This window comes from Pseudorca crassidens, chromosome 3 (genome assembly GCF_039906515.1).
Source record: "Pseudorca crassidens isolate mPseCra1 chromosome 3, mPseCra1.hap1, whole genome shotgun sequence".
In the NCBI taxonomy this organism is placed as follows: domain Eukaryota; kingdom Metazoa; phylum Chordata; class Mammalia; order Artiodactyla; family Delphinidae; genus Pseudorca; species Pseudorca crassidens.
The window spans coordinates 126,302,988-126,325,275 of record NC_090298.1 but is presented as its reverse complement, the minus strand read 5'-3'; the positions used below and the strand labels follow the sequence as shown (position 1 = coordinate 126,325,275).

Genomic DNA, 22,288 nt, shown 5'->3' with positions numbered 1-22,288 from the left:
ACCTCTGGAAGGGAGTTCAAAATAGCAGCTTTTCTCAGGAGTTTTTAAAAAGTGTACTTCAAGTTCATATTCCTCTTAATCTTTTTTTTACTATTCCTCCTTCTTGGCCTGACAGCACCTACTAGTCCTTTAGGTAGGCCTCAGTTTAAAATCACCTCCTCCAGGAAGCCTTCCAGACCCTCCAGGATAAGCTGGGAGCTCGCTCTGGACTCCCTGGATGCTCTGCTACCCTGATACCTAGAGCATAGATCAGACTGGGAACTTCTGGGTGGCAAGGACTGTACATTCCCTGGGCCCAGCCATGCCTGGCATACGGGGTGCCCAACGAATGTCATCTGTTGAAAGAAAACCCTGAGTTGAAAGTATTTGAAAAATTCAAAAGACTGAAATATTGAATCTGATGATTCTGCTTACAAAATGGACTTAAAATTTAACAGTCTCATAGCCTTACTCTAATGAGGTCCTGTTTTGATCTTTCAGAAGTATTTTAAAGGTGACCTTGTGGTAGGCCTACAGAGACTAGGAGGGACTATGCAGTTGCTGAGAAGGGCAAGGATGATTTACACTCCTTTAACATCTTCCTTTCATGCTATGTATAATGATTTTCATACATTTTTAAAAAGAGAAAAGAAATTTTATTCTTGAAGCTGCATTCAAGAGATTCCACTCTCTGGGCAGCCCCTTGCCCAGCTGTGAGTCTGCTTGGTCCAGAGAAAGTTCTCTGGGGGCTCCCTGGGGCCTGGGCCCTGAGGGACAGCCCGGTGGGGTGGTAGAGACTTGGTAGGATGGACTCTGCCCCTCTGTCCCCGTTCAGAGGCCTTCCCCACAACCTGGAATCTCCACTGAGAATCTGAGTGAGGGAATATGGCTCTGTAGCCCAGAGCCTCTTGCTCAGGCCCAATCCTGTGGGCTTTGCGCTTTGCATCCAGCCTGGAGAGGGTTTGGTGCATGTTACGCCGGGGCGGGGGGTGGGGGGGGCAGGTAGAGGTGAGGCTGCAGGAAAAGGCAGGTGTGAGCTGACACCCTCCCCCCTCCCCCCCTCAGGTCACGGTCTGCAAGCCTTCCATCTTCTCTCGGTTCCATCTCCTTTCTCCAGGAGTCTAGTCCCTACAGCAGCCTCCCACCTTTGAGCCTCTGGAGGAGGAGCTGGGTGGCCCCCTCACCTAGCCCCCTGGGGATTAAGACCTCCCACCCCAGGCTCCCTTGTCCGCCTGAGGCCTAGATCACCAGAGCTGGAAAAGGTCCTCATCCAGCAGGCTCGCTGCACAGATGGGCCCAGGGGACGCAGGGGCTGCGTGGGTGGTTGGTCCAAGGTTACTCAGCAGGTCAGTGGCAGGGCTTGGGACTCAGACTAGGCCTCCTGGGCCCCCACAGGAGCCACATTCCTAGCCCCTGAGTCCTCAAGGCCCCCAGCCCACAAGGCTGGTCGGGGGGCTACGGTAGGTACTCCTCCTTGACAGGCATTGGGGAGGAGGTGCCCAGGAGGCTGGCGGAGCTGGGGCACAGGCCCCCCAGAGGTGGCCCAGCTGGAGTGGCGGTGACATCGTGGGCGGGCGGGGGTGGCTGTGAAGGCTGCTGCTGTTGCTTCTTCTTGTTCACTTTGCGCTCCTTTGCCCGCCGGTTTTGGAACCAGATCTTTACCTGTGGGGTCAGAGAAGAGAGATGGGGTGGGCGGTGGGGAGACCGAATGTCAGAACAAGAGGAAGGGCAGTGGAGCTCTTGTTTTTCGATGTGGTGCTTGGGGCTTCCCACTTGCTCCGGCTACCCCAACTGTTCATGGACCCTGAACATGTTCTCCCCCTCTGGAACTTGCTCCCCTACTCTTAAGACAACTTCCTCTGTAACCCTCTTCCTCTCCATCTTCCAAAGCCATGCTCTAACACCCCTCCTCCAGGAAGCCTTCCCTGTTCTCCCTGTGACCGCTCCCTCCTCTGGATTTAAACAGCACTGATCAAAGCCCGCTGTAGCCTATAGCTAATCAGGCCCCCATGCTCCTTTTGGTGGTCAGGGATATTGGGTTTAATTGGCCGGGGGATTGGCAGTAGCTCAGTTTCTATTGTGTTGTATGACCATGGCTGGGAGACAACCTCTCTGTTCTCCTCCCTCGACTGAGCTCCATAATCTGCCTGGCAGCCTGGAGGCCAGACTCCCGGGACTGCTCCTGTGGCTGAGGTGGGAGCCCCACACACCTGACGTTCAGTGAGTCCCAGATTGGCGGCCAGCTCTGACTTCCGCCGTATGGTGATGTAACGGCTGTAGTGGAATTCCTTCTCCAGCTCCAGGCGCTGGTGGTCGGTGTAGACCACGCGGTATTTGTCCTTGGTCCGGGTCTTACCTAAGAAGCAGAGGTGCCAGGAGGAGAGGTGAGTGGGGAGGGGAGCTTGCAAAAGGCCAAGGCAGGGCTCCCAGGGGGAAGAGCAATCCAGGGCCCCTGAAGAAGGACCTTGAGGGAGTAACAGTCATTCTCCCAGGCTCAGGCTTCGAGACTCTTGACCTAGGAGGCAAGCACTGTTCTCATGCCCATCTGGGGGGCCCTAAGGCTCAGAGAGGGGAAGCAACTTGCCCAGGGTTACCCAGCAAGCAGCGGGGGGAGTTGGGGGTTTCAGCCCAAGTCTCCTGACCCAGAGCCCTACTCTGATTGCCAGGCCCACCCGCTTTCGTGCAACAGTTCCCAGGTGTGGCTGCAGAACAGACATGCGGGGAGCTTGTGAAAAACACAGCTTCCAGCCTGTCACCGAGAACGTGAAGTAGAAAGCCTTGGCGTGGAGTCTCCATTTTCACAAGCTCCCAGGTGGTTCCAATTTGGGGCTCCTCAGACCGCAGGTCTGAGCACTAGAGACTTGGAGGAAGGAACACCTGGCAGCAAGGGTAGCTTGAGATAACGAGACGTCAGCTGCTCCTCTCTCCTGTGCGCAAGGAGAGCAGGAGGGGCCGTCACAGCCGGAGGCTGAAGCAGGCGGCTTGCAGGAACCGCCCTGGGGTATATGCTCCTCAATTCCTGTCAAATGCCTGGTGGTTGGTGGCCGCACAATCAAACAGAAAGGACTGGGGCTGCCGGTGGCTCCCCAGGACCTGTCAGGCTCCTCAGAAGGCCCTGGTTCTAGGTGCCAAGCCCTGAGCTGGGGCTGCACCAGGGGCTGGGGACCGCTCTGCCCGGAGCCATCTACACTCCAGCCTGTGCCCAGGCACAGAGCAGGAGTACTCAGATCAGCCCACAAATATTTACTGAGTTCCTGCTGTGGCCAAGTGCTGGGTGCAGCAGTGAGCAAAACAAAGAGTCCCTGCCCTCGTGAAGCTTAGGTTCTAGTGGAGGGAGATGGGCAAAAATAAAATAAATATGGAAATTAGTTGATATGTTGATTGATGATAAGTATTTCAGAGACAAAAAAGGACTGGGAATTGAGGGAGGAGTGAGGCTGTGATTTTAAATACAGTGGTCCATGAAGGCCTTACCTTGAAGGGGAACTTAAGCAAAGATCTAAAGGAGGTGAGGGAAAGAGCAATGCAGCTGTCTGGGGAAGAGGTTCCCAGGCGGAGGGAACAGTAGGTGCAAAGGCCCTGATGGAGGGCATGCCTGCCGCATGAAGAGTAAGGAACAGTGAGGAGGCTGGTGCGCCCGGGGTGCCGTGAGCCAAGGGAGCGGACAGGTCGAGCTGGGCCTACGGGCCCCGGGAGGGACTCTGGGTTTTAGTGCGTCTGGGACAGGAGCCATTGCAGGCTTCTGAGCAGAGGAGACAAGAGGTCTGATGGAGGATTTAAGATTACTCTGGCTGCTGCATGGAGAACAGATTGGTGAGAAGGGGGACGTGTGGGGAGACCTGCCATAACCCAGGCAGGGCTGGCTTGACTTCCACACGAGGCTCAGCCTGGGGCCCGGAAGTGGATTTGAGGACCGACTGGGTTAATGTCAGGGATCTCTTTCGGGCTGGGATCAGAGGTCCGTCTGGAGAGAATATTAAGAGTCACGCTTGGCCTGGGCTGCTGTGGGGGCCGGACTCAACACCAGTTTCCTTGTAAGAAGCTGAGCCTGCGGCTATAAACAGGAGGCAGGCGCAAGCACTTTTCAGACCCACCCATGTGTCCCGCCAGGGCATGGCAGGTCTGCATAACCATCGAACCCATCCCACTTCAGCCAAGGGCCCCCGCAGTAACCTGGCCTTCACCTCCCTGGCCCCAGCTCTGGGCCTGCCCGCTCCTCGGCACCCCTGCGCTAACCACCCCCCCCCCACACCAGCGCCGGTCCGGCCCACACAGCTTGGCAGGCTAGTGCTGGGCTCCTCAGAGCCAAAGGGCTTGTGGAGAACAGGAGACAGCACATGTTTCTCGGCTCTTTTCCCTGGGCTTCCTGCCAGAGCAGCAGAACCACACTGGACTCTTCCACAACCACTGACCTCAGCCCACTGCCCGACGCAGCACAGGACAGCCTCGGCCCTTGGCCAGGCCTAGCCCAGGAAAGGGACAAGGGGGTGGCTGCCGAGGCCTTGGCTCCAGATGGGGCCCCTCCTTGACCTAGAAAATTCAACGCCGGCTCAAAAACTGTTCTGCCTAATGCACCACCACTGAAACCCAGCAGAGCTCTGAACCCACAGCCCCACTGGGTTCACTGGGCTGAAGCCAGAAGGGGTCATGGGAGTTTAGTCTCCTCCCACTTTATAGATGAAGAGACTGACGTTCAGGATGGTTATACAGCGTCCAGAGGTCCAAATAAGAGAGCCCTTGTGAGTCCTTCTGGTCCAACCTCCCCGTACAGTCAGGGTCATTGAAGCCCCAGGGTGCTGTGGACTTGCCCAAGGCCATTTCACCAGGCCTGCAGGTCTCCCTCCTGCTCTAGTGCACAGCTCCTCACCCCACCAGATTCAGGGTCCACAGAGACTGCTATAGGGCCCTCTAAGCATTGGCAGCAGAAGCTCAAACAACAGACCACCCATCTACTTGTATTTCTGGGAAGAGTGGGTCCAGGCCATGGTGAGGGCAGATTTCTGAAAGCCCTGGGCTGGGGCTGGATGGCCCACAGGTTGAAAATGCCTAGAAGATTCACAGCCTGAGGTAGGGGGCGGAGGCTCCCTGCCCACCCAAACCTCAGCCTGAGAGATTATAAAGACACCCCCCCTTCCCTCAGGCACCCAACCCTCGGTCCCATCCTTCCTGACGAGCAAATGGGGATCCACTGCGCCCGTTTCATAGTTGGGAGAAATTGAGGCTCAGAAAAGGGCATTTGTGGAGGGCCATCCTTTCTGGTGGTGGTATAAACCTGGGCTCAGGCTTCCTGACCTCCAGCCAGGCTCTTTTGGGTCGGGGGACGGAGGGAATTAGATGAGAGATGGGACTCCAGCTGCATAGTTACTCCTCTCTGCATAGTTGCAGACTCTAGCAAGGCTGCCAGTGAAGACCCAGCCTACAGGCCCTGTCACCCCCTCCCTGGACCCAAGAGAAGGGCTGGTGGGCTCAGGAACACATCGGCCACTTCCATCTGGTGGAGTTGCTCAAAGCACACAATGTTATTGCTAACAAAATGGCTCTGCCCAAAACCAAAATGTTTGATATCGCACTGTGTGGTCCAGGAACCAGGGAGTCCCACCTGCCGTCCAGAAGGTGATAATGGGAACATCCTCCTTGGGGCCCAACTTGGTGATCTCAGCCTCATTTAACATGCACATGCCCTTTGACTCATTAATCCCACTTCTAGGGATCAATCCCACAGAAAAATGCCCAAAGAGGTAGCTGTTTCAAATAGCACAGAACTAAGGACAATGTACATGTCTATGAGTCAGGACTGGTTAATAAGATAAGAGATGGTACATCCATGGAGAGGAGCACTACACAGTCACTAAAAAGAAATTCTAAAGCTCCGTAGGTGCCAATATGGAGCAATTTCTAAAAATATATTGTTAAGTTTAAAAAAAGGCAAAATGTTGTAAATAGTATGTTGCTATTTTTGTATAAAAATGGAATACACACACACACACACACACACACACACACACACATTCAAACATGTTTGTGGCCCAAGTTCTTTCTGAAAGAATACACAAGAAACCAGTAATGGGGGTTGGCGTGCCTTGGAGAGGGGACTAGAGGCTGGGGAGCCATAGGTAGGAGGCAGTCTTTGGGATGTTTAAATTTTTACCATGTGCAGATGTGAATTTGTATTTTTAATGACAGTCAGGAGCCCTGGGCTCCAGTCCCAGCTCTGGGCCAGAACTCCCCACTGCCATGAGCAAACCTCCTTTCCCCTCCTGTGAACACCTGTGCCACCCTGGGGGCCCAGGAGAGAGGGGGCAGGGAGGTGCGTGACAGTGGTGGGGCAGGGAGAGCGCCCAGGATGAATGATTTACAGGCCCTTGGGACACTGGGCCTAAGAGGGAAGTCCGGGCTCCTGTAACAGGTGTCTGATGGGAGCCAGGCCACTCCCAGCCACCTAATGAATAACCCTCTGGGCCAGATGCCAGTGCGAGTAGGTGGGAGGGAGGGTGGGAGCCCCCCTAGCAGCTCTTAGGGGTGAAGCATGGGGAGAGAAGAGCCTTGGATAACTGTGCAGATGAGAGGCTTTCTCTCCGCTCTGGCTGTGGGTTGTGAGGAATGGCCCGTCCATATGCTCAGGCTGCCATGGAGGTAGCAAGCTTCCCATCCCTAAAGCACGCACGGCAGAGGTCCTGGGAAGCGCCAGGCTGATGGTTCTAAATCCCTGACCAGCAGCCTCAGAATTGCCTGGGGAGCTTTTTAAAAGCACAGATTCTGGCCCGGAAGTTCAGACTCAATGGGACTGAAGTGGGCCTCTGGGATTTGATACTTGAATAGCTCTCCAGGTGACCCTGACATGTGGTTGTTTGGGCAAGTAGACCTCCAGGGCTGCGCCATGCAGCTTCTCAATGGCTGGGTGATCTAGGACACCTCACCTCTCTGAGCCTAAAATTCTGTATCTATAAAATGGGGATAATTATTATTCTAATAATGGTCAATATGTCCATGTGTCAGGCACTTTGCATCCATCTCTCAACAACCTACGAAGCTGTGCGACTGTTATCCCTAGTTTACAGATGAGAAAACTGACTTTCAGCAAGGTCTGCACATCTGGAAGGTGGGATTTAGCCCAGGTCTGTCTAGACTCAGAAACAGCATTAGAACCTATGGCCCAGTGTAAGGTCTCCCATAATGATCTCCAACCCTCGGGTGTACAGGGGATCACTTGAGATGGATGGATGAATGATGCCTGGCACAGTACCTGGCACACAGTAGGTACACAGGGCAAGGTAGATCTTATTCATTTCCATGGTGGGATAACCACATGACAGGGATCCTGGGAAACGGATCTGAGCAATGGGCTATGTGTTGGATGAGACTGTTTATTTATAAGGTCCCTTCCAACTTGGAAACATGAAGCTACCAATGTTTGTTGATGCTCTGATTATATTTGTTATTATTGCTGAAAGAAGTCTAAGACTGATTTCCCTGTCTGAGAGTCTAGAAACTGGGCCTGCCCAGCTGGAGGATAGAGGGCAGGAGCCTGGCGGTCTGCAGTGGGGCCTCCCCATCTATCCTGGACCAGAGTTCAGCCTCTGCCCCCAGGGCGGGTTAGGTGGCTCCAGGAAAATTGAGTGGCCTCTGGGTCAGCATTTCCTTTGACCTCTTCCTGCTGGGTTTGTGGCCCTGAGGGATGACACTGCCAGCTCTGGCCCTAGGGCTTGGGACACAGATCCATGACCCCTCTCTGTGTGGTCCAGCCCCACTGGCTGTAAATCAAAATCCCCACAACCTCGACCGACACACATACACACACACACACACAAAGGAATGCACATATGCATGCACGGATGCTTGTTAAAAATACATATTCCCAAGCTCTCAGATCTATTGCATCCTGGTCTCCCTGCCATCTTTAACAAGCCTACCAGAGGGGATTCTGAACCACCAGCCTCCAGTTCTGTGCCATCTGTGTGGCCTTAAATAAGTCCCTTCTCCTCTCTGGGCCTCAGTTTCTCCTGTGCATCAGAAGAAGGTTTGGTGTCAGCTCCGAGGGCCCTGTAGATTCTGAACTTCTGTGTAGCTCTGAGTCCTCCCTTAAGGACCTGGGCCCAGGTCTGCATCCTTAGCTAAAGGACTTGACAAGGGATTGAATTTCTCTGGGCTTTCCTTCCCTCAGGGAACAGAATGGGTGTGAAAGCAGTTTGCAAAGGGCAAAGAGCTATGGACACGACAAGGAAAACTGAGCTATTTGCACAAGTGCCTGTGGGAGGGATCCCTTGGGAGAGGTAGGAATGCTGCCTGATGGGGAGCCGCAGGGCAAAGAACATAGGCCTAGGGGTGGGGAGGTCTGGCCAGGCCACCAGCCGGACATGTGATGTTCAGCTTGGACCCATTTCCTCAACTGTACTACCAGTGGGTGGGACTTCTGCTGCAGCAGCCCTGACCCACCCAGTTCAATGGTGGACGGATATCCTCCCTGGGCAATGAGGCTCTCTACTGGGCCCATGACTGGTCCTTGTTCTGGCTGGTTTGCCAGTCCCAGGCTGTTCTAGCACAGTTCCTCATTCACCCCTGCTCATTCCTGGAGCAGGGGCGAGGCTGGCATGGGGGCAGGGGTGCGATGAGAGGAGGATAGGCAGGCCAGCCACACTCAGGGGCCCTGTAGCCTTAGGCAAGTTTCTCCACCCCACTGTCACCCTCCTTCCTAGTCACAGCACTCAGTCAGCACCGCCCCCTCCTCCTCCCAGGCCTCTACCCCTCTCCTGTCTTCTCAAGGAGGTCCACAACCTGACTTGGCTACGAGAAGCAGTGAAGAGGACAGAAACTTCAGAGTCAGATAGACGCAGTGGTTCTAACCCAGTCAGGCCAGGTGCCAGCAGTGGGAACCCAGGCAAGTCACTGAACCTCTCTGAATCCCAGTTTACTCATCTGTCAAATGAGGACACGAATGCCTCCTTTAGACATGGTAGCTGTGGAGATGAGATGTGATCATTTCTTTAACAAGGTAGTTAGTAATAAAAGCTATCTGTGACAATGATGAAGAAAAAGGAAGAGGAGGAGGAAGAAGAAGGAGAAGATGATGACTGCAGAGACAAAAGAGGCAAGAGAGATTCCTCAGTGGAGAATAAGGAGCCCATCTGGAATGGATTACATTCTAGAAAGTCTCGAGAGGGATTTTCCTGCACTGTGCTGTATGACAGCTACTAGCCACGTGTGGCTATTTAAATTAAAATTAATTAAATGGAATTAAAAATTCAGCTCTTTAGTCACACTAACCATATAGCAAGGGCTCAATAGACACATGTAGCTCGTGGCTAGCACACTGAACAGCATAGATATAGAGCTATAGAAAGTTCTATTGGACAACACAGCTGGACCAAACTCCCAGCCAGGGCCAGATGCTCACACCCGCATAGCATATGTAACCAGACTGCCTGGACTATCTACAAAGCAGCCTGTTCTTGCATCCGTCACCCATCTATATTCTTCCCAGGATTTTCCACAAGGGGCACCAGAAATAAGGGGCACCCTTGGCCTAGAACAGCCCTTCTAAGAGTTGCAAGCAGCAACTGTATCCCTTCACATCTTCTTCCGGGCTGAACAACTTGAGGCCACCAGCTGTTTCCTGGTGGAGTCTCCAGGCCTCTGCCCTATCCTCCTCTGGTCTGGAGTTGAAGTTCCTGACTAATCATCCACAGGCGTGGGACGTGAAGAGTCACATTTGGGGCGGAGGTGCAGGTTGGGGCTCGGGACTCCAGCCTTTCTCTAGCTCATTGAGGAACCTTGGCAAATCCCCTCCCCTTGGTTCCTGGCTCCCTGAATGCTCTGCGAGGGGAGAGACCATGCCACCTTGCTCATTTGGTTCCACAACAGTGCCAGACACACACAGCGAGTACTTGATGAATCCTTGTTAAACCTAACACAGACCTACCGCTTCCTGGTCTTCTCCTCGCAGTAAATGGCCCCCATCCTCAGGCCACTCAGGCCAAAAGCCTAGGTGGCCCTTCCCCCGCTTCCCACATCCAATCCATCAGCTGGTGGCTCAACCTCTAAAGGACATCCTTCTGTCCAGCTCCACTGCTCCCACAGCCTTAGTCAACGTCACTAATCTAATGGAGAAATGTGCTGTTCTGGGGTCGAAAATACCTGCACTTGAAAAAATAGCGAGTACTCAATAGATGCTAGTTCATTTTATTATTACTGTGGGACGTGCTCGGTACTTATTTGTTAAACAGTTCATTCCTGTTTTTCAGGGGTGGGGGGGTAGATTAAAAACAAACAAATGAAATAATTACGAACTGTGATTAGTGTGAAGGAAAGCAACGGAGCTGAGAGCTAGATTAAGTGGTGGGAGGCAGTGGGGGAGGGAACCTACTTTATTTAGCTTGGGGCAGCTAAATGTCACCTCCTGGAGGAGGTGACATTTAAGCCAAGATATGATGGTTGAGCAGGAGGTTTCCATGTCACCAATGGGGAAGAATATCCCAGGAAGACAGAACAGCATGTGCAAATGCCCTGAGGCAGAGAGCAGCAACAGAGGACCAGCTCTGTGAGGGACCCTGTCTGCTTGTTCTGGCAGGAATCTCTAGCACCTAGCAGAATGTTTGGCACAGAAGAGAGACTCAGAGACTATTACCGCCTGCCTGCCTACGTGACTGAATGAAAGAGGCATGTGATGAGCCTGGAGAGGCTAGCAGGGGTGAGGGGTTTGGATTTGACTTCAAGAGAAATGGGAAGACATCAGAGGGGGTTGAGCCTGGAGTGTCAGTCTCGGCTTTCACCAACGCCTGCTCCCTCTCTCTGGTAATGCTGAGGGATCTATGTGACACATCCCTATAAGGTTGATGGGCAAGTATGGCAGGGGGAGGGCTTAGCATGTTAACAGGGTGCCGGACCTGACTCCAGATGTAAATGTGTCCAAATCCCAAGAGCTCCAGGACAGAAACTTGAGGGGTCATCTCATTAAGATAATTCCTCATTGACAAGCCAGGCTTGCTGCTAACAAAGCTGTTTTGGACCTTCAGAACAGCTCCCCAAGCTCTCCGCAGCAATATGTGCCTAAGTGTGCGTGTGGGGCAACACCCAACCGAAAAAAGCCTTCTGCCACCTTCTAACTGGGTCACTCCCCGCTTCCCAGGTACATCTGAGAGATGAGGTGTCAAATGGAGTTTCTGCCTTGAGAACCAGTTTTAAACAGCCCGGCACCTGCTGTGCCCATCCTCCCCCTCCAGCCTCTTATAGCTCATCTCTGACTGGCCTCCTTTTCCCCACCTAGACGGGAATGCACATGGGGAGGGGTCTTGGGCTCCCATTCTGAGTGTGTTGCTTTATTTGATAGATGCTCATTAGGCCGTAGAGTCTAGGTTTGAACCCTGTGCAGCAGCATCCCGGCTGTGTGAGCTTGGGCAAGCCACCTCACCCTCTCTGAGCTTCATTAACTTTATCTGTAAAATGAAGCTAATAATAGCTCCTCACACCTCTTAGAGTTGTTATGAGACGTAACAGATCATCCATGCAAACTTCTTGGCACAGTGCCTGGCACATGGTAAAGACTCAGCTGATGCCACAGTTATTAGCTTTATCGTGAGCTCCTACAATGTGCAAGGTATGGTGAGAAGGACAGGACTGATTAGCACTGCTCCTTGAGGGGATAACAGATGGTAGATGGCAGGGATCAACAAGACAGTCAGTGATAAATGTTGTTCAAAACAAGGGCCTGGTACAGTGTGTGTAGGGGAGGGAACCAAGGAGGGCTTCCTAGAGGAGGTGGCCTTGGAGAAGAAGCAGCATTTGACCTGGTAAACAGGTAGGAGAGGGAAGGGAGGGCAGTTCAGGTCAAGGGACCCATAATAGAGAGGCAGGGAGTGTGAGGTGTGTGCTCGCGTGCACCTGCTAAGGACTGGTAGAGATGGTCCCAGGCGCCAGTGCACTGAGCGCCTACTGTGTGCCAGGGTCAGGGCTGTGCTCTACTGGCACCATTGCTTCAAGGTGTAATCTTATTAATGTTACAGTGGAAGAAGCTGAGACTCAGAGAAATGATCCAAATTAACTCGCCTGTGGCTAATGCAGCTTCTGACAGAAATGCAATCCCAGGCCTGAGGCTCCCAAGCCGGACTCTTAACTGTCCCAGGTAAGCATTTCTGTATCTCGGCAAACTAACGGGAGAGTGGCTTCAAGAGTGGGTTGGGGCCAGTTCTCAAGAGGGCTCTGAAATGGAGCTGGATTTTACAGCAATGAAACGGCATAAAATGAAGTGGCAATTCCATGGCAGTGGGAAGCCATGGTTTAGAGGGCGGCTAGGGCATCGGAGAGAGGCTGAAGGTGAGAGGCCAGGTTGGTGACTGTGGCAATGGGCCAAGGGAGAGGGTCTAGGATGTGGTGGGGAGAGGAGGGTTCATCCCCTCCACGGGCCTCAGTTTCTCTATCTGAAGGCTGATGGGGATGGACCAAGATCTAAACCCTGCTGCAAGAGTCTCATCATCTGAGCGGACATCTCCCGACTTGTATGAGACCTCAGCCACCCCAATGGGCCATTAACCTGTGAAAAACTATTCACAAGGAATTGGAGGCTGAGCCTTCAGCAGAAGGATAATTTAGAACCTTCCTAAGGAAAATGCTGATATTTATAGATGCAAACGGGGAAGACAGAAAAAAAAAAAAAAAAATAGAGCCCCTTGTAGTCATTTCCTATCCTGGCCTCAGTCAAGTGAAAGTCATCACTCAGAACTGGTTAATGGACAACATAACAGCCTCTCCCACATCTTCCCCATCTTTCCTGCCCCCTCCTTAGGGAAAGCTGGCATCTTAGTCCCAGCCTCAGCAACGCCAATTCCCCAGGTGAGGATGGAGTACTGTCCCATCCATGGAGTAGGGAGAAGGGGGCAACCAGGCTTCCACCACTGGCATGAGCTGCTCGGCTGGACAGTCATGGGTCCCATCTCCAGGTTGAGATCTCATCTCTCCCCTCTTCTCCCAGAGCTGTCTTACTGTTCCTCACACTTGCCCTGTTCATTCATTCAACAAAACGTATTGAGCACCTACTAAATGCCACACACTGAGCTGGGTGCCTGGAATGTAGCCATGGGTCAAACAGACATGGTTCTGGACTTCATAGGAGTTTACCTTGTCAGTGGGTGCGGGAATAGACAACACACAAACTCACAAATAAGTAAGTTAGTGCTCTGAAGGAAACATGGCAAAGATGATCAATGGGTATTGGTGGGGGTTGCCTACTTTGGAACATCATGGAGGACCTCTCTGAGGAGGTGGCCATTAAGCTAAGACCTGAATGGTGAGAAAGAGCCTGCAAAGAGTCTGGGGAAAGAGTTTTCCAGGGAGAGGGAACAGTATGTGTACAAGACCTGCCTGCAGTAGCACATACAGCTTTGTAGACCTCAGGAAGGAGTGTAGATTTTGCCCTAAATATAATGGGAAGCCACTGGAAAATTTTAAACTGACTCATCCAACATATATCCCAGCCCTGCCTCCACTTGTGTGAACCTGGAACATGCCTTAAAACCTCCAGGCTTCAGTTTCCCATCTGTATGTCTGTTCTCTAACTGTCCAGTTCAGATATTCTAGAATGCTAGAGGCACAGAAGAGGGAAGAAGGGGCAAGAAGGGTACAATAAGAACAGGTGACCAGCAACATCTGGGGAGATGGCATGCACTGACCTTCCCTCTGCTGTCCCAGACAACAGCCTTACCCGGGAAACACCCCCAGAGACCCTGTATCTTCATTGCCCAGAAGGAGAAACTGAGGCCAAAGAGGAGAGGGGCTTGGCCTCTCTCTCACGGAGGGTCTGTAACCCCACCCCAATTCTGACCCCACCTCAAGAGTCAGAGTCAGATGCTGCCTGAGTGGACAGGTAGCAGCTTCTACCTTCGAAAAGGCAGAACGGCTCTCACCTGGCTCCTGGGGTGGCCACTTTCCTCCGGAGCTCCCAAACTTCCCTTGGCCCTTCATTTTAGTTTCTGGGAGTGAAGGTGGAAAGGACTTTTGCCTTTGGGCAGAGTTACTCCTAGGCCCCCTATGTGCCCAGGGACAAGTGTTTCCAAATGACTTCCGAGGCCAGAGGTGAACTGAGTTCGGCAGCTCCAGTGCCCAGAGGGACGTGACTTGCCTGACATCACACAGCCTGGAAGCTCCCCAGGGCTCCTGCCAGTCCTCTGACCCCCACCCACTGACCCACTCTCTCCCCCTCACATAGTGCTGGCCTCTCTCCAAGTCCCCGCCCCTGGGGAACCTCCCCATCCATCTCCAAAGTCACCTGATCAGCAGGAAGTAACAACCAGAATAAAGGAGCAGGAAAAGTGGGCTTCCTTCTTCAGGGAACAGACACAGAACTGCAGGACCCTGAGGGTCAGTGGCCCCAGACACTTCCTCTCATATAATCTAATGAAAATTCTCAACCGAGGTTTATGGGTAAAGCTTCTGGGGGCCTCTAGAACCCCTGAAATTGTTTGCCCGATTAGGAAACACTTTGTTTTTCTAGGGAGAACATTTATACTTCCCATCAGATTTCACAAAGGGGTCCTTTTGTAACTCAAACAAAGGTACAAGACCCTTCCCTCTCATGGGATGGTGAAACTGACACTCAGAAAAGATGGCTGGTTTAAGAGACGCTGTTCAGAGGAGTAGAGCACAGGCTTGGTCATATCCCAGCCCCACCATTTACTGCTCACGTAGGTATAACTATACTTGCGCAACTCTGTAACCTCTCTATGCCATAGTTTCTTCCTCTTGAAGACGGGGGTGATAATAGCACCCATGATAAAGTTATAAGAATTAAAAGATATCAGGTCAGTGCTCGCTCCGTTAGTAAGTGTTCCATAAACATTAGCTGTTATTATTTAGCCAAGTCCAGAGACAAGTGGCACAGCTGGGACAGAAACCCCAGTCCTCTGAGGCCTCCGGAGGCAGACAGGAGGTTCTGTGTCCCTGGGACTCCCAAGGAGGTGGTACAAATACAGCCAAACCCGTAGCTGCTGCTCAGCCCTCCCCAGCGTCTGCTGGGAGTGTGTGGGGACATGGAGGTGAAGAGAGAGAGGAGGTGGGGGATGTCCTAGGCTCGCTCCCAGCTGGGGGAAAGGGAGGAGGGGCTGGACATCAAAGGGTGGGCAGGCCAACTTCCCGCCCCTAAGGCCAGGTGGCCTTTGTCAGGACAGGCCGGACGCAGTCGGGACAATGGGTATCATGTTCACTTTCTGGCCGACAGGAGTCACTACCGAGCCAAGGCCCAGCCTGTTACATGACAAAGGGGGGACCTATGAAGGAGGTCAGGCGGCCCCTCATTAAAGCTGAGCCTTTGTCCTGCCCCCTCCCCTGCCTTTGAAGAGGGTGGATCCAAGAGGCCTGCCTGGGGGCAGAAGGTTCACAGGCTCAGGAGCCAAACAGTAGCCACCTTCCCAACTGCTCCTACTTTCCCCTCCCCCAGGGTCAAGAGTTCAGGGCGAGCCCTGGGATGGTAAGGTAGGGACCCTTCACCACCACCAATCTAACCAAAGAGGGCTCTTTTTTAGTCCAAATGGTATGACCCACCGATCTCTTCGTTGTATGGATGGGGGACTGAGACCTGGAAAGGAAAGTGACTTACGGGTGTTCACATAATCGGTGCATGTCCTTTGGGGGTTTGCAGCCCCTCTTTGGGGCTGGGATAGGGGTGCATGAAACGGATGACCACCAGGGCCAGTGTTGCTAAAAGTTTACCCTGGGATAAAGGTCTGGGGACCTGTGTCTAGTTCCGGCCTTGCCACGCAACCACAAGGCATCGTTCTTCATGGCTGGGGTCTCAGTCTCCCTGTCTACAGGGAAAGACAGCGTGTGCTTCCCAAGGCTCCAGGATTCAGAAGGGGGAAGCTGAGAGAACAGCCCGCAGGGACAGAGTCGGGGGTGGCGGGCACACTCTGGAACCCAAGCAGGGCCGGGGCAGAGGTCAGACAGGGGGCGGCCGGGGCCTCGCTCTAGCACCTGCCGGCGCCCAGGGGAACCGTCCAGAGGCGCAGGGTGAGGGAGGGGTGCTTACCGCTGCCACCGCCGCCTCCGGCCGCCACGCTGCGCCGCATCCACTCGTAGGGCGTCCGCCTTTGCGCTCCGGGCGAGGACGGTGCGCCTGGGCCGCTGAGGGGCTGCGCCAGGAGACCCGGCCCAGGCCCCGGGGGCGCGGGCACCGCGCTAAAGTCCGGAGGGGGCCCGAATGCCAGCGGGGCCGGGCTGGCGGTGGAGGCCGCGGGGCCCGGACTGTAGGCGGCGGCCCATTCGTCCTTGGGCGCAGAGAAGGGCGTGCTCCAGGCCGCAGGGGGCACGGGGCCCGGCTCCACGTGAGAGTAGCCGGTGAAGTCGGGGTACTGCGGAGGCGGCGGGGGACCGTAGGCTTGCGGGCCCAGGCCGAGACTGGCGGGCCTGGCGGGGCCGGGGTACACGGGGGATTCCTTGTCCAGCACATAGCCCACGTACATGGTGGCCGCGGGGCCCCCCGCGCATGCTGGGCCCTGGAGCCGCCGCAGCCGGCCGCCCCGACGAGCAACTGCTCACCTGAACTCCCAGCCCTGCCGCCGCCGCCCCACCCAGGCCTTTTATAGCTCCGGGCCGCCACGGCCCCAGCCGAGGCGGGTTTGCATTTCAAAGCGGGGGGAGCCTCCAGGCCGCGAATCAAAGGGGGAAACCCGTCGGGGGCGGGGGGTTCAAAAGGAGACAAATTGCCGCCCCAAGCGGGAGGTGGACGCCGGGGCCAAGGGGGGTGGGGGGCGCGGAGGGCGCATCCTGAGCGAGCATCGAGGCATCGCTAGGTGTGGGAGTCTCCTGCGAGGCCCCAGCCTAACCGCCCGAACACCTCGACCGCCCCGCAACCCCCTTTTACAGGTGGAGAGAAGGGATCCGTGGGGTTCAGGGCGCCAGGCCAGCGTCACGCAGCCACACCGGGCCTGTGGCGCAGTCCGCAGGGACCAGTTGGAGGTGAAGGGGAGGAAACGCTGACTTCAAACCGGGTTCCCGTCTTTAAGGTAGCGGGTCCTTAATCTTTTGCGGGGGCAGGGGGGAGAGGAGGGGTCACGACCCCTCTGAGTGTCTCATGAAAGCTGTGGATGTTTTTTCCCCGGGGGGAAAATGCACATATGCACATACACGAGTCTGCAAACAATTGGGGAGTTCACCTGAGTTGGCTCTCTAGAGAAAGTTCTTAGAGAGGTGGCATAGCGACATTCTTTTAGAGACATTCTAGCGAACTTCTCACAATTCTCTTGGCAACCCCCCTACCCGTGCCCTCACTCCCACCTTTATTTTAATGAGACGTTTCAAACATACACAAAAGTAGAATTGTAGAGTGAATCACTATATACCCATCACCAGTTTCAACCGTTATCAAGATTTTGCCACACTTATTTAACTGACTCGCTTCCCTTTTTTTTGCTAAAGTATTTAAAAAGAAATTTCAAACATCATGTCATTTTACCCCTACTTACTTCAGCATGCATCTCTAAAACACATGGACATTTTCTTACATAATATGCCATTATCACACCTAACAAAATTAACACAGATTCCTGGATCTAGAGACTGTCATATGGAGTGAAGTTGAGTCAGAAAGAGAAAAGCAAATATCGTATATTAACGCATATATGTGGAACCTAGAAAAATGGTACAGATGAACCGGTTTGCAGGGCAGAAATAGAGACACGGAAGTAGAGAACAGATGTATGGACACCAAGGGGGGAAAGTGGTGTTGGTGTTGGTGTGATGAATTGGAAGATTGGGATTGACATGTATACACTAATAGGTATAAAACAGATAACTAATAAGAAACTGTTCTATAAAAAAATAAATAAAATTCCAAAAAAATTAACACAAAGTCCTGGGTATTATCTAATACCCAGTTCATATTCAAAGTGTTTCATTTGATTCAAAGATGTCTTTTTAATAGCTGGCTTATCCGAAAGCCCTGATCTATCTATTATCGTTGGGGCGCTCTTGTATTTTAAATGTATCATGCATCTCCCCGCACCTTGCCCAATTAAAGACTGCCAAACATTTCACGGCTACTGGGGTTGGGGGGTGTTAAATAGTTGAGAGACCATCAGTGAACCGGGAGTGGCGAGCATAGTAGAGGGATTTGGGGAAGGATTCATGAAGGACAGGGCTTTGGATCAGAAGGCCTGTGGGAGATGCGTTCCCTCCCCACAGGAGGTTCAGGGCCAAGGAGCTGCACAGAAGCCCCCTATGGGATTTGATCCTCCAGCGTTTCCTGGGAGCCCCCTAAATGTTCAGGGACATGTGGCCCCCAGAAGTTGGGCAGAATCAGGGTCTTATCTATTTAAGCTGTCCGTCCCTTGGGTCACCACCTTGGCTAGGGCAGGTCAGCATCATCTCAGGGCTAGACAGATGTGTCAGGATCAGGACACAATTTACAGGGCCCAATGCAAAATGACAACGTGAGATCCCTTCAAAAATTATTATAAATTTCAAGATGGCAACCGGTAGAGCATTCAACCAAGCATGGGGCCCTTCTAAACACTGGGCCCTGTGTGACTGCACAGCTGACTCACCCATGAAGCTGGTCTTGGTCAGAATCTTGTTCTTCTGCAGCTCTGACAGCTACTATAGCAGAGTGAGGGACATTTTGCCCAGGGTGCCCCTTCCTGCTTGGAGGAACTCTTTTCATTGCACAGATGGAAGCAGTAAGACCCCGAAAGGAAAGGGGTTATATCCGAGTTTATGCAGCAAAATGAAGGTTGTTCATGGGAGGAGGGAAAGAGGGCTGCCTGGGTTGTGGCTGACGTGGATGAGCTCATGACTGCCTTAGCAGGGAAGGTCAGGAAGTGGATGTGTTGGTGAAAGTTTGCTCAGCAAGTCCTCTGGAGTGCTGGGCTCTGCCCAGGACCCAATTTTTCAAGGGATCAGTGAGAAACTGGGAAGTATACAGAGAAGGGAGGAGAGACCCAAGAGAACTGGGCTCTACTCTCTGAGTTGATGTAACCAGGACTGCTCAGAATGGAGGAAGAAAGGACCTGGAGAGTGACTTGAAGGTCTGAGTTTGGGGCAGGGGACAGGGCAGACCTAAGACCTGAGAGAGAAAGCTGCAGGCACAGAAATGGATTTCAACCCACCCATAGTGAAGTGCTCTCTAGAGGGCGGTCGTGAAAGAGAGAGTGAGCTCACCATCACAGAAGGTATGCAGGTGACTGCTGGAGGTCCCCAGTCAGGGATGCTGCTGAAAGGATGCCTATCCCAGGGAGTGAGAAAGTTGGGGCCCTCTAGGTGCCCCCTGATTCCAAGAATATGCTACATCAGACCTAGATGGAAGGCTTAAAGTTTGGGACTAGGTATAGGAATTCATTTGTTCATGTGTTCATATGTTTGACAAACGTGTATTAACATTCCTCCTTTGTGCTGACCCTGTGTCAGGTACTGAGCGAGGCTCTGCACTTGGGGTGCTTACAGAAGGGGAAGGGGGAGAAGCAGGTACGAATCAAATGATCACAAATGGGGCAAAATTACATCTCGGTGAGGGCCAGGAATCCGGAGAGTTTTCCCAAAGGGAGGAGACATGGGAGTCTTGCAAGAGGAAGTGACATATGAATCAAGGCCCTGGGGAGCAAGGAGGGACACTGTGGGCAGAGGGACAGTGTGAACAGAGGGGTTGAGGCTGGAGGGGACACGTGGTCCTCCAGAACTGAAAGACCAATTTGGAGTTTAGTGATGGGGGGGCGCACAAGACGGGGGCAGGAGAGGAGTGTGGAGAGAGACAGAGCAAGGCCTGGCAGGACAGACCTGATGAGGGGTATGGGAGGTTGTTATCAAGGGTTTTGCGTGGTGGGAAGGGGGCTGTGGCTGGTGTGTGGAGGATGAGCCAGAGGAGAGGTGGGAAGCCTGAAAGCTGCAAGGAAGCTGGGCAGGGGTCCAGGAGTGATGAAGACAGTGTCCAGAGCTTGGGTGGTGGCTGAGGGATGGGGGACTTTCCAGGCAAAGCAGGGACTATTTCCCTAGCCAGGGAGAGAGCAGAGTTAGGGAGGCCTAAGGCCTGGGGGCCCATCCCAGCTGCTCCATGGTACCCTCAGTGCTGTCCTCTCCCAGGGTGGAGGCAGGAGGTGCCTGCCTCTCCACAGACACCTCCTGGGGCCGGCCTCCACCCACCCCCACCCCACCTTGGCCCTGCTCTTTCCTGAGCCTTGGGTAGTGGGAAAGGTGGGACAAACTGGCCCCATTTGCTGGATGAGGAAAGGAAGCAGGAAGCACAGAGAGGTCTAGGTGCCTGGCCAAGGTCACAGAGGCACAGAGCTGGGCACAGAAGCTAGGTGTCCTGACCCCACTGGCCTTTCTTGCTGCCCAGCCAGAGCGCCCAAGGGGTCCTCAGCCAGCCCTGCTGATCCTCCAAACGGCACGCCTGGTCCATGTAGTGTAGGAGTGCAAGGCTATCATACATTTCGTAGCATCCTGATCATACAAGACCCTCAGAGAGTCAACCCACTCATTTTACAGGTAGGGAAACTGAGGGCCAGAAGCCTCAAGAAAGAAAGGATTTTTTTCCAAGTTCCCACAGCAGGTCAGTTCTGTACTTGAATCAGACCCAGGTCTTCTGATGCCCAGTTCAGCGCCCTTTCACTGCATCACTCTGAGATTGCAGGGTTTGCCCTTTTACCTGTGCTGAAATAATAACAAGAGCACCATTATTTATTGAGCATTTACTAAGTGCCAGGCATCATGCCAAGTTGTTTGCATGTGTTAATCTCATTTCATCCTCAGCCAGGTGAGGTCGGGTCATTGTTATCCCTGTTTTGCAGGTGGAGCTGCTAGAGCTCAGAGAAGTGAAGTTACCTGCCTGAGGCCACACAGCAGGTGAGTGGCCTGTATGGAAGTTTTTCTTTCCACTCCAGCTGAGCCACCTGGAAGGATAGTGAGCCTGGATGTGCCTCTCCCCTCACCCCAGGGTTTTTCTTAAACACATACCTGATTCCTCTTCCTCCTTTAGCTTCCTCATGCAAAAGAGCCTCAGCTCCCCCCTCACCCTCACCCTTGGATGGACCCCTCAGTCAGAGACCTGAACTACCCCTCATGTGACACCTCTGAGGACACTGTAACCTTGTTTAAAACTTTCAAGCTAGGCGTCTGAAATCGCAGGTCTTCCCCCACCTTGGCCTCTGACTCGCCATGTGACCTTGAGTCCTTGCCTCCCTGGGCCTCAGTGTCCCCAGGTGCCCACTGGGGACTTGTTGCTTTGGACAGCCGTCCAGCTGTGGCGCTGTGACCAAGTGTGGGTGGAGAAGCCCTTCCTCGACCGTGTCGCAGCCTCTTCCTCTCTGACAGCCCCTTATCTCTGGGAGCGGCCGTTTATTGGAGCCCTCCTTCCCTCTGGCTCCCCGGGTGGGCCCCTCTTCCCTCTGGAAGTCCTCCCTCTGGGCTGCTCTCACACACCCAACCAGGGCCTTCTGGGGTGGGGCTCAGAGACGATGGCCTCATAAAGATCTTGGTGATAACTTGGTTTTTAAATCAGGTTTATGGCCCTGAAAGAAAGAGGCTCTGGGCTTAGCTTCCTGTTGGAAGTGATTTGCTTAAGAGAAGCTGGTGGGCACCACGGCCAGCATTAGGCTTACCTAGACTGCCCCCCCCCCCCATTCCCAGCCAAGCTTCGACCTCACTCTGTGACCTTGGGCAAGGAACTCTCCCTCTCTGAGCTGTTCCTGAGGTGGAAGTGAGGATGGTGATCTCTGCCCACCTTCAGGGGGCAGCTGTGAGGCTCATGGGTGGGTGCTGGAGCTGCTGGGAGCCCCTCCCCCCTCCCCTCTCCCCTCCCATTACGGTCCTCTCCTCCTCCTGCCCCCTTCAGAGGCTGGGGCGCCACCTGCTGTCCCTTTGAGGTACTACTGGAAGGCTCACTGGCTGCCTAGTCTCAATCTTGACGCAAGATGTGCTGATTCCCCTCCCCCTCCCAGTGGAGAAACAGAGGCGTGGCCTGGGGGGGCAGTCCCTCAGTACACAGCCACTTAGGGAGCGGAAAGGACGCTAGAGCCAGAGACCCAGGGGCAGAATGTGCACATCTGAAGGAGCACTGTGTCTGACCCATTGTCCAGAGGAGATACAGAGGCCAGGACAGGAAGGTCACACTGTGAGTCAGTGGTCAAGCATGGCCCAGAAATCCCAACTCCCAGTTGAACGCATTCCCGCAGCCTCTGGGATGGAGAGAGTCAGGGTGGGGGCGGTCAGCCCACAGTCGACTACCGTAGCCTCCCTACTAGCCCCCTGCCTTGCCTCGCCTCTTGCCCCTGTTAGCCAGTCCTCCACAGCGTACCACCATGATCTCATCGGTGCCCTGTTTAAAATCCCACACTGGCCC

General features: G+C 53.7%; 1 protein-coding gene across 1 annotated transcript; it reads right to left on the bottom strand.

The window, feature by feature from the left end:
• Positions 1-1,434: 1,434 nt before the first annotated feature.
• CDX1 (caudal type homeobox 1) lies at positions 1,435-16,421 on the bottom strand. Its single transcript, XM_067730128.1, has 3 exons — positions 15,989-16,421; positions 2,190-2,335; positions 1,435-1,641 (listed from the first exon to the last, which is right to left on the bottom strand). The coding sequence occupies exons 1-3, from the start codon at positions 16,419-16,421 to the stop codon at positions 1,435-1,437; spliced, it is 786 nt and encodes a 261-aa protein (XP_067586229.1).
• Between the last annotated feature and the right edge of the window lie 5,867 nt (positions 16,422-22,288).

What these genes read in the sequence shown, in the direction of transcription:
- CDX1 (XM_067730128.1), bottom strand. Translation starts at nt 16,421, where the DNA reads ATGTACGTGGGCTATGTGCTGGACAAGGAATCCCCCGTGTACCCCGGC. An exon ending in CGGAGGCGGCGGTGGCAGCG is followed by an intron (nt 2,336 to 15,988) that starts GTAAGCACCCCT and finishes TCTGCTTCTTAG; the next exon opens with GTAAGACCCGGACCAAGGAC. An exon ending in TGGGACTCACTGAACGTCAG is followed by an intron (nt 1,642 to 2,189) that starts GTGTGTGGGGCT and finishes CTGACCCCACAG; the next exon opens with GTAAAGATCTGGTTCCAAAA.